Raw genomic sequence first — 14,179 nt, 5'->3', positions numbered from 1 at the left:
AACACTCAAAACACACACGCCCAGAGAAACAGAATAACGTCAACTGGTTCTTTAGAGCATGTGAGAAAAAATGAAACCACTTCCTGCATTTCATTAAAAAAAAGAAAAGATAGAAACTGTGTATGAGTCTTTTTAATCTCCCACAATTAACTGCAGTTTAGCATTAGGCTGACACCTATGTGGTCAAGTTTGAAAGAGGAAATGATCTTCTGACTTTCTTCTGACTAGCACCAAATTCTTCCAGAGCAAAAACTACTTAAAATGCCACTAGCACGTACGCTAAGAGATAAAGAGATGACAGTAAACATTCCCACTCTAGAGAACAAGATCCAACATGCTCGAAGCATCAAAAGAGTCACCAACTGCCTCAAGTGACTGTTTGTCTGCTTGGCTTCTGTTGTCCTTGTGAACTTTTATTCGCTCCATTTATTCATAAAAGTGAATGAATGAGTTTTGATTAGTTTCCTATTTAAAATAAAGCTATTCCTATTAAAAATAATTTCTTTGATATTTGGGCTTGATTTGGTTCAGTTTGGTTACTATTATAGCTACTTAAATTTTCATTGACTGTCACATTGTCACGTCTGCTGTGACAGATGTGTGGAGTGGAGAGAGAGTGTGGACCCAAATGCTGACGCAGAAAGTGATGGACTTAAAGTGAGCCTTTATTACAGCCAAGCAAAATACAAACAAAAGCAAAGGAGAGAATGACTAAGCTAAAAAAAACTACAAACAAGTATAAAGAAACTAAAGACCTGAGAACCTGGGGCTTGGAGAAGTGGAACATGGAGAACTGCGGTGAATGACACACAGACGATCCAGCAACAAAAAGAGGAAGATAAAGGGCTTAAATACACAGAGAGATAATGAAGGAATGAGACACAGGAGGAGAGCACAGCTGGGAGTAATCCCATATGAGGCCGGGAGAAGGCAAAACTGAAAACACATAGGACGCAAGATTGTCAAAGTCAAACAGGAAACAAGAGACATTCACAAAGACACAGACTTGACACTGAGGCCTGGAGATACGAATGACTGGAGAGACACAGGAGATGCACAAACATAGATGACATTAAACGTGGAACACGGGAAGGCTTCGTAACAGAAACCTAAAGACTAGAAACTAAGGATATAACACACACAGAGAACAATAAGAAGAACCAAACCCATGAATAACACTAACTCAAAGAATACAGACTAATCAAAAAACACAGCACTGAATCACAGACCCAGTATCTTGACACACATAGCCCCAATATTCATTTGAACTCACATTACTACGCAAAGCATGTTAACTGAGTCAGCACTGGCTATAAAAAGCTCACTTTGCATGGCTTCATTCTGCACAAAGCAACAGTGTGGAATGAGAAATAGCCCACCGACATGAATGGTTTTACATCTACAAAGCATCGACTATAGATAAGTGTATAGTGTAAACTGTGCCCACTGTTTCACGATTATTATAAACACAATAAAATTCCTTGTTAAAAAGTAATTGCTCCCTGTGTTAAATCATGAATTAACCACATTTTTTGGAAAGCTAGATTCAGTTTCACTAACCACATCCAGCTATAGTTACTGTCAGTCCTGTTGAATTAAGAAATTACTTATATACAACTTGTCTGACCAAATGTAGTATGCTAAAAGATCAACACCAACAAATGGACAAAGCTATGAACAATAATGAACCTTCCCAGGAAAGGCTGGCCAACCAAAATTATTCCAAGAGTGCATCAATGACTCATCTTGTATGTCACGAATTGCCATAATTGACTAACCACGAATTCTGCTCTCTATCAGAAAATCCTGAAGGAGAATGTCCGGCCGTCGGTTCATGCCCCGAAGCTATAGCATACTTGGGTTATACTGCAGAATAATAGTCCTAAATACACCAGGAAGGAGAAAGAAAATAAAGGTTTTGGAATGGCCTAGTCAAAAACCAGACTTAAATCTGATTACACAGCACATTCACACTCATAAACCAGCGGGGATAAATTAAAGCATTTCTGTCAAGAAGAGAGGCCAAAATTCCTCAACTGTGAGGTGGAGGAGTCATTGCCAGTCACAAAAATTTATGACCGTACTTCTTGCTACCAGGAATAGCACAACCAGCTATTCAATTTGAGAGACAAACTACATTTACTGGGTTATCTTTGTTTAACATTAAAATTTGTTTCATCACAAAACTTTAAGTGTGGGAAATGTACAAAACAAATGAATCAGGAAGGGGCAAATACCTTTTTCACGGCACTGTATATCTGTTAGAAAGTAGTACTTTTTTATGATTAAATATTTTATGCTGCCTATAGCTGTATTTCCTGCTCTGAGAATGTCCATGACCTCCCAAAAACCTTGACCCACAGAGAGGTTAACAAGAATGTCAAAAAGTGTGTGTGTAGACTGAGATGTAAAAAGCACAGTCTGTGTTATCTGTGTCTACAATATGCAACCTGAGAGTTATCTCTCTACTCCATTGTAATAAAAAAATGCCAACTTCCTGCTTCCTGTCCTGTTGTCATGGTGATAGCTTGAGCAGCTAGAGCTGCTTATATATAAATATCAACAGAAGTGCACCCGCCTCTCCCATCGTGTGCTAGCATCCCTCTTAAATGTCAATTAGTAGGAGTGTGTCAGAGAGTCAGAAAAAAAAGAGGAATTACAAGTAAAGTTGCCGCTCATCAATCTTTTCAATGAGACACATGGGAAATTTGATCTCTCACCATGTGACACAAAGTCATTAAATACATATCGCTTTACTTGCCATGCAGGAATCAGCTGTCTTGCATTCTAAAAAGGGCTAAATCCATTACTGGGGATGTGAAATTTAAAGTAATTTTTAACTAAAGATTTTGTGATATACGTGTATATCCCACATAGCAAAATTGGTATGGCCTGGATCTGTCAGAAGTGCCAACTTCATGCCAGATCCGGGCCAGACTTGTTTTCAATTAGCCTGGGCCACAAAAACCAAACCACAATCGGGCCAGATGTGGCATGCCATCACATAAACAGTGCCATCATTGCGAGACCTGGCCATATCTGGATGACATACCACTTACCATGACACCAGTCAGAACAGCAGTGCCGGCTTGACATCAGATCCAGGCCAGACCCGTCTGCTATGTGGGATTGTCAGCTACAGCTTGCTTGGTCTGTAATACTTTGTTCGTCAGATAAAGTTCTCCAATGAAGAATTTTTCTCACCTTCTGGAAAAGGGCTGCAGAGCATCTGAACCAACATATAGCAAAATTCTTCCCAGTTGTGTGAAATAAATAATTGGACATTTTTGGGGGAAAATACACTTGTTATTAGAGATATGATGCCACACTCGAGTCAGTCGTAATGATCCGCAGAGGTGTTACATGCATGACAGTTTGCCTTTTTATAAGTGCCTCTATCCAACACTACCAACGCCGCCACGTCTAATGACCAATTTCAAGCTGAGACTTGGAGAGGTTACTACTCTAGCTAAAAGGCAGCCAAGACAACGCATGGTTCTGATAATCCAAGCTAAATGGCCAGCGGCAAAAGATTCCTGTTCAATAAGTACCGTAATAGTTAGATTAATAATTTATTAAAATTAATAAATCAATAAGCTACAAACTGAAAGAGTGTTATGAGAAAGTGGTACTAATAGTTAACTATTTAATCCATTATCAATACTGTACTATTGATTCATTCACAGAGCAACAATGGTTCATTTTTCTCTACTGTGTGCACACGTTGCATTTACAATCCCTAATTTGGTCCCATAAAGTTTGCTCAAATATACAAACCTATGACTTACTTCTCTCTGTGGTTTTATAACAAGCAAAAATGAGATATTTATGAGCGTCTTTGCACCAGAGCCTCTAGCAGCCCTGTTCCTGTAACAGTGCAACGACCCACGAGAGACACATGGGAAAGAAGACAAGGTCACAGCGGACGTGCATCTGCAACCAGAAAAAAAATATATATATCTGCATCCCATATCAGTTCTGTGGCTGCTGGTGTCCCAAATCAAGTTCAGCCAAGAAGTATATATTTTGTATATTTTGCAGCTAAAAGTTTGGCTCACTCCTAATATTTTGCAGAAAGACAAATCAACATAGATACTTGCCTTTTACATATAACTACAAATAAGATACTTTCGAGCAAATCGTGTTGAGTGCCCTTTTCAGATTACAGTTTTGAGGTCTATACAGTGCATAAGTTCTTATAAAAGAAACAGAAAGCAGCGAGAACTTATTTTCTAAGGTGTCTCACATCTGGAAACATGATTCTAATTTACACAGCAACGTGCTGTTTTGGGTGGGAGCTCACACTGCAGTGGTTACTTCTGGGAAATGGGTTGTGTTCTCGGCATGAAGCTTAAACCAAAACCTAAATATTTTGAACAGAGCCGTCTGTTCAAATATGCTAAAAGGAAAATATTCTGCTGCTTCAGGGCATCCTGTTGGCAAAAGGGACTTAGATATGCAACACAAACATTTTTTAAACCATCAAAGGAGATTTCATGCACCAGTTCTAAAATCTTGTGTTTTCACTTCTCCATTGTATCTCTAAGTCATCACCTTTTAAGGTGTCTAACAGCTTTGAAGAAGCAAAAAGATGCTTTAATAATAGCTCATTAAACTTTAAATCTTCAACAGCGAACGGTACTTGCATTAGTGACTCTTAACTGCACTTTTGTTTACATTATAGGTCAAGCAAAGACAATATAAAGCCATTACACTGTGTTTTCAGGGCAGCCACATACACGGTTCATACCAGAAACTGCTAAACACATCAAAAGACAAAAATACAGCGCCCCACTTCTCTCTGATACATTCACTAATTACGCTCAGTGCAATCGATGCATCCTGTCTTTTTGCACAAAAAACAAAAATGTCATGCAAAAACACGTTCATCTAATGTCTACCAAATTATAAAAGAAGATTAATATCATCATGATATAATTTTTTGCACATTTTTGTTGTATTTATGAAGATTTCTGAGCAACATGGAATTAAAAATGAATAAAAGTTGCTATTCAACCTTTTGTTTAGACAGATTTCCCGTTTATGGTCTGTGCCATTGCATTGTGGTAGAAAACAGATTATTGTTTTGTAGATTACGATAAAGAAATAAAGTAATCAGTATAAAAACATCAGTATATTATCTATCCCTCAAACAGATTGGAGATTGTGGGAAATCACCTTCTCAGGCAGACTAAGATATGACATATGACACACGCTGATTATATGTTTTTGACACAATAACAAACTCTATGACTACGATCATCACTGCTTATTTACAATTTTACTGTAAAAACTTTTCTTAATCACCTCTAAAACGGACTCTGATGTCTGCATATATGTGTTGATAAAAAAAATCATTTTCAGAGCTGCTTCTTGAATCCAGAAGCACTACTTAAAAATGCATTTCTACCAGTTGACCTCAGCATATTTGTCCACCTTACATTGGCATCCAGTACTCCTACTTTTCTCCCTCTATAATAAATCCGCTTGCAATACATGTTTTAAAGTGTCAAATCATTGAAAGGAACACTGGAGGCGGACTGAACATGTCAACCTCAGCAGAGGTGCTGTCACGGATTATCCATTAAGTGTGAGGAAAAATAGGTAGTTTGTGAAATGTACCATCTATCCTAGATTCCTGTGCGATAGCCAGTCTGACATTTATGAAGTGCTGTGGCAAACACAGTGATTGACTGAAACTTTTTTAAATATACAATGCATGTAAATGGCATTTTTGCATTAGAGACTACAAGTCACACGCCATGGTACGTATATAGCAGCGCAACAAAGGTAACATAAATGTAGCTTGGCATTTATAGACTGAACAGTGCCAAGCTCCTCGTGGCACAGATGGTACAAAGATAGAGAGAAGAAGGGAGGGAGGGAAGCAATGAGAGAGGTCTGTGACACCTCTTTTTCTCTGCCCACACTAAAGCTGCCTATTATCTAATCCTTAACACCATGGATAGGGGGATTGGGATGGTCAGAGCGGCAGAGAAAGCAAGACATACAGTAGATGCCAGAAAAAGAGAGCGAGCAATCGTCATCATTGCCAGAGTGTCGTTCGGCTGATGGTAACACAAGGCATCATTGTACTGAGGGAGTGAGAGAACTGCTCCCTCTCTCTGTTTCAGCCAAGCCTGATTCGGCTCGACCAGTGTGGCCAAGTCCGAGGCTGGAAACTACTAAAGTTTAACTTGCGCCAGACCACTGAAGTGACTCATGATTACAGTGGTAGGAAAAAAGTATAGAGGATCTCTAAGTTCTTGAATTGAAGGGTTGGTGCATGCAAAATATAATTTAGTGCTTTAGAAAGGAAGCACTATGTTCAAAAATAGACACAATATGAATGCAAACATCTTAGGTGCAGATGTGTTGTACTGTATGATGTAGTATGAGTGTCAAATGGCCCAGTGAACGCGGGGAAATGTACATCATGGAGAACAGCAGCAACAGGTTGGTCTCCTGGTTCATTTCAAATACATTGAAATAGCTCGTCTACAGACTTGCTCTTGAAAAGTCAATGAAAACTGTGAGAATTTGGAAAAGAATATATATTTATATAATATATATATATATATATAAGAATATATATATCTATAATGCTTTAATTATAGAGATATATTTTAAATCGTAGTTGGAAAGCCCAAAATAATATTTGATGGTGGCACATTGTCTGGTATTACACAAGCCAGAAGTTCACATCTGGATTTAATTTGTAGTACTAAATCTGAGAACCTTGCTAACAACACTGATCCCCCCTGTCTCTTCTAAGCAGCAAACTGCAATGATGCAAAACTTATTATGCTACTTTTTTACTTTAAAAGAATGGTGGGTGGTTATAGCAAAGATCGTACCCAAGAAATCGTCAGCTCAGTATTTTTCTTACTGTCCAACAAATATTTAATAACAAATACATCACACAGCAAGCACAGCAAGAAAACACATAGACTTAGGTCGATAAACTTAAACGCATGCATTTAAAGCCTCAGGCAGGAATAACAGTAATAAAGTTTACTGTTTAATAATGCTGGCACCACAACAAAAAGTATTGAGGTCATTGAATGCCAGAGGTCAGTATCCAGTATATCTGTTGCAAAGACAACAGAAGAACTGCAGAGGGGAGGGGGCTGGTTTTCTATGGGCGAACAGCAGGAAAAAAAATATCTGCAGTCTTCCCATGACATTCCAGCTGCAGCAACCAGTTTTCCCACAAGGCATGAGAAAGGGGACATCAGGCCAACACACAAACAGACATGCACACACGCACACCTGTGAAGTCTTATGCAACAGGTAAAACATTATTTGTCACAGCATTACACTGGTACAAAGTAACCAACAAAAAGATCAGGAGATTCATCTTCACACCTCACTATAGCAGCCACTCTTTACATTTTACACTTTACTTGTGACTAAATCTTAGTACAGCATATATCATTTTGTGACAAGGAACAGAAACAGTGATGCACATTAACCACGTATTTGCTCTGCTGCAGCTCAAAAAGAACTAATCCAACTTGTTCAGCAGTACTCCAGTATAATCCACTGTACATTTCTTGTCCATGATTCCAGTGATAACCCAAAGCCAAAGAGTGTCACAGACACATATCTCCCAAAGCCCCTGGACGCAAATAGAACAGAGCAGACACAAAAACAAACAGAGTCAGAGGGACACATTACCAACCTGCTCTTTCTGTGGACGTGCAGTCCACATGTTGCTTAGTCTGATCCACCTGGCTTTACTCAATGTTGGGCAAAACTAAAGCAACTAAGACGCCTAAGCAGACAAAGAATTGCACAGCAGCAGCAGCGGCGACAGCAGACAGCTCCTTCTAGTCTGCACTTCTGTAAGTGTGGCTGGGAAAAAAAACTAACAGTGAACTCTCTCCAACTCCTCAGGAAGGGAGGGGTCACACAAACTCTAGGCCAATCACAAAAAGAGACTCTTCCCATAGCCTTTTCTCATTGGATAAAAAATAGTGCTGGACTTGTGCTGAAGTAGGAGGAGTACACTTGGGAAATTCTTTGACACTGACTCTGCCTATTATCTCATCACTTCTCACTTTTACTCATTCTCTGTTATTTGTTTATTTTTCTTGCTTTCCATTATTTATAGCTCATCTCTCTGTGTATCATTGCACATGTCACTTGGGTGTTATACTAAATATTTAAAAATAAGAAGAAAAAAAAAGAAAAATAGTTAGGCATTTGATTTGGCTGTGTCTTCACTTAAACTTGGTGTATAAATACAACTTATACTCCGTATGTTTTGCCTTCAAACTAAAAGGAAAGCGATCTCTTCTTCCATCTAGTGGAATAATTGATGTACTGCACCTCTGTGCAGGCCGAGTAAAGCCAGTAGTTCTCGAGAGTGTATATTATGGGTTTGATAGGGACTTTAACCTGAAATCGACCACACCCTGGAAACACTTTCTCAGTTAACATTGCAGATAAAAATGTAACCACAAACCTTTACCACATTTACCACGTGCACTTGACACATGAAGGATCCTAAATGTGCTTCATTTTCAAATAAAAATAGATGAGAACTGTCTTTTTCTAAATAAATAACACACATTTTCAACTCTACTAAAAAGAAACGCATCTGAGAAATTAAATCGATCCCGACACTAAAATAAAAACATGACATAACAGGTAATACAACCAGTTTTGCTGTTAACTCTTGTTGTCTTAGAAACAATCCAATTTTGTCCATGTAAATAGTGAGTCAGTCTGTTATTTGGCATTACTTCAGTTGTTATGGGCACACCAAACCACGACGTTTGACTGTGCAGTACAAATGTCTAAAGTTGTGCTTTAGACCATTGTACAAATACGCACTTGCATGTGTAAACACACGCATCCAATGGTCTGTACACACATCTATATCAAATGATGACAGATACATACCGGAAACCTTCAAAGCACGGCTGTCCCGAAAGCTAACGACAGCAAGATCAGTCTTTCTCAAGTCATTTCTAACTAACCGGCTTCGTCTCCTCGCTTAAACACACACATATCATAATTCAGTGGTCATAAACGGTGTCAGCTGGTAAGCACTGAGCAAAGGGCAGAGAGATAACACCAATTGAAACATGAGAATCTCATCCGTGCAGGAAAAACAGAACTATGCTGCCAGTCAAAGGTGTGATTTTTGCTATTTTATTTTTGTTTTTGCTTAAGACAAAAGGAAAATAATCTGATATATCTTAATTATATGTCATTAAAAATGGTGATAAGCCTCTCACTCTTATCGAGGCAATCCTAACCTACCCTAGAGTAATTATGTAATTAGTTTAGACCAACCAGTTCAGTGGGGCCGGGGCCGGAAAAACTGCATTGTGGTGATTGGTCTGCCTTCCATCCACCTTTTTGGGCGTTTGCACACATACATTCACTCACTGCATTTCTTATACTGCTGACTTACACTCTCCATTGTTAGTTAGTAGAGCAGAGATGCCAGAACGTGCCCAGAAATTATGGTGAAGGCTAAGTTATGTTGTTGGGCTTTTTGTGACAAGCCCCACAAGTTTGGAGGTCATTTTGGTTCCAATAGGCAACTTATACAAATGTGATTTGGCAACTTGAAGTCCATTCATAGTGTATATTGATCTACAACCCAAAATTCTAAGTTACTTCTGTAAATAAAGACAGAATGCAATGGTTTGCAAATTACTTGTTTCCTATATTTAACTGAATATAGTAAACTGAGAAATATTATTTATCTATCCATCTATTTTCTTAACCATTTAAGAAGTAGCAATTAAGTATAAGCTTTAAATTGTTTTTGCAAAGTAGGTTTGTAGGTGAGATTGTTGTAAAGTAACACATGTTTATTCAAATTCATGTATTCTTAGATTCTGAACATTTCAGTGAAGAAATAGATGTTATTTCGTTGTGGGAAATGGTATAATGTACATTGTTGTCCAAACTAGAGAATGTTTATACAGCACTGAACATATCAGGGGGTAAATTTTTAATGGCAATCTGAAAATGCACAAGATCGTTATCAATTATTCTGTTAGTGTTACTCTTTTGTTTTGTTTTTGTTTTATTAGCGATGGCAGTTAGTGCCATTTTAGGCACATATAATATATTGTGAAAGTTAAATAGGTAATGGGCAACCAGAAAAGAAAGTGTCTTTTTCTGCTTTGTGCAGGGTCTTCATTAAAACCATATTTAGGGCGCAGAATTGGCTCGTTCACACTGCAGGTTTAATGTCAATTCGATTTTTTGATCAAATCGATTTTTGTGTCTGCTTGTTCCACGAATAAAGCGACAGCAACCGCTCTATGTGAACGTCAAGCGGCCGCAGCGCAAAGAGACTCCCCACGCTCTGTACACCGAGAGCAAACATATGTTGCTGATGGCTTAATATACTTAGATTAACGAATAGATTACAGTAATAAAATAACGTGAAATAAATATTCACGGTTGTCTTCCAACAGTTCCACTAAACACTTATTGCAGAAGCGTCGGATGTCTTCTCCAGAACTGATATTGGCGTGCTTCTTGTGCATGACGTAAAGACGGATTTATGCACTACGTTCAAAACATCGCTTCAAAACATCGGTTGTATCGAATCAGTCCACACAAAGGACCCAGATGGATTGCAAATATCGGGCGTCCACTGTCTACATGACGATATGTCGCATGGGGTCAAAATCGGATTGTGCGCTTCGCTGCAGTGTGAACGTAGACCTCAGCAGCAGCTGCTTCCAGGCCCTTGGTTGATGAGCTAAGAGGTGGAAAACGGGCGGAGAAAGCCTATGTGAAGACTTGAAAATTGGATCACACGACAACTCTGGATCATGGGTGGGAAATGGAATTTATTATGTTAGTTTCAGTTAGGTTTTGGCGCGTTCTAACCCTTTTTGTGTCTTTGTGGGCTGATCAGCCACTTTTTAAGTTTCCCTTTTGTCTCATTTAGGTAGGTTAGTGTTTGTTGCCAGCTTTTGAGTAGAGTTCTGTTACTTTGACCTCTTTTATGGGCTCAATATTTATTGTATTTTTATTTATTTTATTTTATTTTTTGTATAATTTAACCAAGTTTGTTTTATGGACTTTAACCCTTGCCTGACTTTCCTTGTCTTCTTGGTCCATCACATCATAAAACAGAGAGAGAGTCGACTTATTCTCCAAATGCTAATGAGGAATACTCTTTCTCATTGGCTGGTGGTAAACACAAAAGGCATAATTGCTTAAAATGCTGAAACCGCTACCAATCACTGCAACAGTACCGGTAGGTGGTGTTGCAGCATCACACTCAGAGCAGACCCCCACAACACAACCACTTCACTTGGGTAAGATGTTTTGCGCACCGGGAATCATGATCCACACACTGGATATGCACCATAACTACAGGAGCAGAACAGAAGTCTGGTGTTAAGGTGGATTTTTTTCATCGGTCTTGACTGATATTTCTTCTTTAACCATTTGGACTCTTAGATTTTTTTATTCCATTGACAATGCATCGTTCTTTCGTGGTGTTTGTGAGTTTTATTAAACTGTCTCCCTTCCGTCAGACAGTGATTGTTTTCACGCTAGTTGTTATTTGCCCGTTTGTGTTTGGCTGAGTTTGAGCACCACTGTCATTTGCAGGACAGATGTTTTTTTGCTGCTGCCGCATCATTATGACCCTGAGTCTGACTCACCATCACATGCTGCCAGATGCAACTCGTCAACCGATCCAATATTTTGCTTTTTATTTTGTGAAAACGCGGGGACTTGCTGCCGCTGATGGGGACTCTTTGGGGCTTCTTAGCGCATGAAGGACCTCAGGCTTCTGGTGGGTTTCACAAATATTTTTTTTTAAAGATGGAGAAGATAAGATGCGCTTAAATGTTAGATTTTTAAATACTAGATCTGTTTTTATTTTCTGTCATATCCGTTTTTATTGGAGTATACATCCCCAAAAATTTCGGCTGGCGATTTATAGCTTGCGAATATCCGGATGTAATGCATTTTGTAACCATCACTCCTACTCTTCAGGTACTTTTGGAACACTTTAGTGTGCGTTATGAAGATGGGGTGGATAATTCGGATCGATCTGAGATGGCCTCATATTTCTGTTATAGTCTGTTCAACACCGTCTATGTCGTGTTTGATCTTCAAAGTAAAGAAGTGTTAGGCTACACAGGATTGCTTGCACCACTAAGGATATTACTTGTGTTCACGCCTGATCTCCTCCGTTACACGTTTTTCTTAACTCCGGAAATCAAACAATGAATAACGCAGGTGAGTGCGGCATCGAGGGGCATGAGGAGTCCCAGATCCAGGGTGACATCAGCAGTCAGGGTCAGGTGCGGCCGGGAGAATAACCCAGAGGCAACAATGCCCTCCTGGCCCAGCCAACTGGAGTGCCTCCACCATAACTGCACCTGGGAGGAGACCAACAATACCATAAGCAAAGCTGACCCTTCCCCGCCCCCTCTCAATTATTATTCAATTCCTCTCCTAACGGCCATCACCGTCGCCTGCACACTGCTGTTTCTGATAGGGGTGGCCGGGAATGTTATGACCATTTTGGTGGTCAGCAAGTACCGGGACATGCGCACGACCACCAATCTGTACCTGTGCAGCATGGCGGTATCCGATCTACTCATTTTCCTTTGCATGCCACTTGACCTCTACCGCATGTGGAGATACAGGCCCTGGCGCTTTGGAGACGCGCTCTGCAAACTCTTTCAGTTTGTGTCAGAATCAAGCACTTACTCCACCATCCTCAGCATCACCGCCCTGTCAGTAGAGCGCTACCTGGCGATCTGTTTCCCATTGCGCGCCAAGGCTCTGGTAACCAAAAGGCGCGTAAGAGCCTTGATTTGTCTGTTATGGACAGTGTCCCTTTTGAGCGCAGGCCCTGTGTTTGTCATGGTGGGAGTAGAGCAGGACACCATGGGGCCACTAAACTTCAGTTCGTGGATGAATGAGTCTAACTTATTCCTGGAGGCTGAGGACACCCGAGAGTGTAAGATGACGCACTATGCTGTGCAATCCGGTCTGATGGGGGCCATGGTGTGGCTGAGCTCCGTTTTCTTCTTCATGCCCGTGTTCTGTCTGACAGTGCTCTACGGCCTGATAGGCCGTCGGCTGTGGCAAAGGCACCGGGAGACGAACATGAGCAACCGCGTGTCTCACAGGGATAAGAGCAACAGGCAGACCATAAAGATGCTGGGTAAGTTTCTAGAACGCGCAAATTATGCAAAAATTCTAAAGTTCTTACATGATTCGAGTTTGAGTTGTCGACACATGAAAGACACCTTAGGGCTTTAAACTGTGTTCATATTAAAGTGATATCAGTTCAAATGTCCAAATAAAGATATATATGTTTAGGTAGAAAATGTTAATCAGCATCTCCTTTGACTAACCCCTGCTCCTTTTTATGTTTTTTTTTTTCCAAAAGTGGTTGTTGTGCTGGCCTTTGTCCTGTGTTGGTTGCCTTTCCATGTGGGTCGCTACTTGCAGTTCCGCTCTCTGGATGCTCCTTCCCCGTTGCTGTCGTTGTTATCCGAGTACTGTAGCTTGGTGTCAGTGGTTCTCTTTTACTTGAGTGCTGCCATCAATCCCATCCTCTATAACACCATGTCGTGGAAATACCGGGGTGCAGCGGCGCGCCTCTTCGGCCTGACCGACAGCCTGCCGCCACGGGGTCGCACAGCGAGCACTGTGAAGGGAGATGGCTCAAACGGCTGGACAGAGTCTACAATCAGCTTTTGAATGCATGGCCTAAATGGCTGGCGTAATGAATAAAGCTATTAGTCGTGGATCTACATTACTCATGTAAAGGCCATAATTTCTGTCAGGGCGATGCAAAATTGTGGTGAGCACTTGCCTTTATTTGACTGGAATCAAAAAGGATGATTAAAAAAGCACGAGCCATAAACGCTCCATATGCATAAAACGCTTTCTTTTAAATACAATTTGCTCAGTTACTTGTCTTGTTCGGTTATTTCAGCAAGTGCCACACACTATTCATAGAAAACAATTGAAAAGCAAAACTGGTGAAGTGCAAAAGTCACTGGCCTGAAATGCTTACAGGATATCAATCAAAAACAGACACGCACGCCTGTGTGCTCACGTATAAATGTCACGCACATCTACAAATGCCTTATACTGCATTTATATTCTGGATGACAAAGAAAGCACTGTAGAATTTGCGGCACAGCTCTGTACTCATTAA

The 14,179-nt window shown here is 40.1% G+C and overlaps 2 protein-coding genes across 3 annotated transcripts in view; one reads left to right on the top strand and one right to left on the bottom strand.

The window, feature by feature from the left end:
• pld1a (phospholipase D1a) overlaps positions 1-8,987 on the bottom strand; it is a 32,091-nt gene extending 23,104 nt beyond the window's left edge. Inside the window, exon 1 of one of the 2 annotated variants that reach the window (XM_026151726.1) lies at positions 8,911-8,987. The gene's annotated coding sequence lies outside the window, so the exon portion shown is untranslated. Of the gene's footprint in view, positions 1-7,684; positions 7,866-8,910 lie in introns of those variants that run through there. The other variant, XM_026151725.1, reaches the window with a different exon arrangement.
• Positions 8,988-11,357: 2,370 nt separating this feature from the next.
• Positions 11,358-14,072, top strand: ghsra (growth hormone secretagogue receptor a). The gene is made up of 2 exons (XM_026152276.1): positions 11,358-13,174; positions 13,403-14,072. The coding sequence occupies exons 1-2, from the start codon at positions 12,259-12,261 to the stop codon at positions 13,714-13,716; spliced, it is 1,230 nt and encodes a 409-aa protein (XP_026008061.1). The 5' UTR covers positions 11,358-12,258; the 3' UTR covers positions 13,717-14,072.
• The last annotated feature ends 107 nt before the right edge of the window (positions 14,073-14,179 follow it).

This window comes from Astatotilapia calliptera, chromosome 19 (assembly GCF_900246225.1).
Source record: "Astatotilapia calliptera chromosome 19, fAstCal1.2, whole genome shotgun sequence".
In the NCBI taxonomy this organism is placed as follows: Eukaryota; Metazoa; Chordata; class Actinopteri; order Cichliformes; family Cichlidae; genus Astatotilapia; species Astatotilapia calliptera.
This window is presented reverse-complemented; position numbering and strand designations above follow the sequence as displayed.

Bases quoted from the DNA above. Each gene is read 5' to 3' on its own strand.
- ghsra (XM_026152276.1), top strand. From the start codon at position 12,259: ATGAGGAGTCCCAGATCCAGGGTGACATCAGCAGTCAGGGTCAGGTGC. The intron at 13,175-13,402 runs GTAAGTTTCTAG...TTTTTCCAAAAG, and splicing joins GCAGACCATAAAGATGCTGG to TGGTTGTTGTGCTGGCCTTT.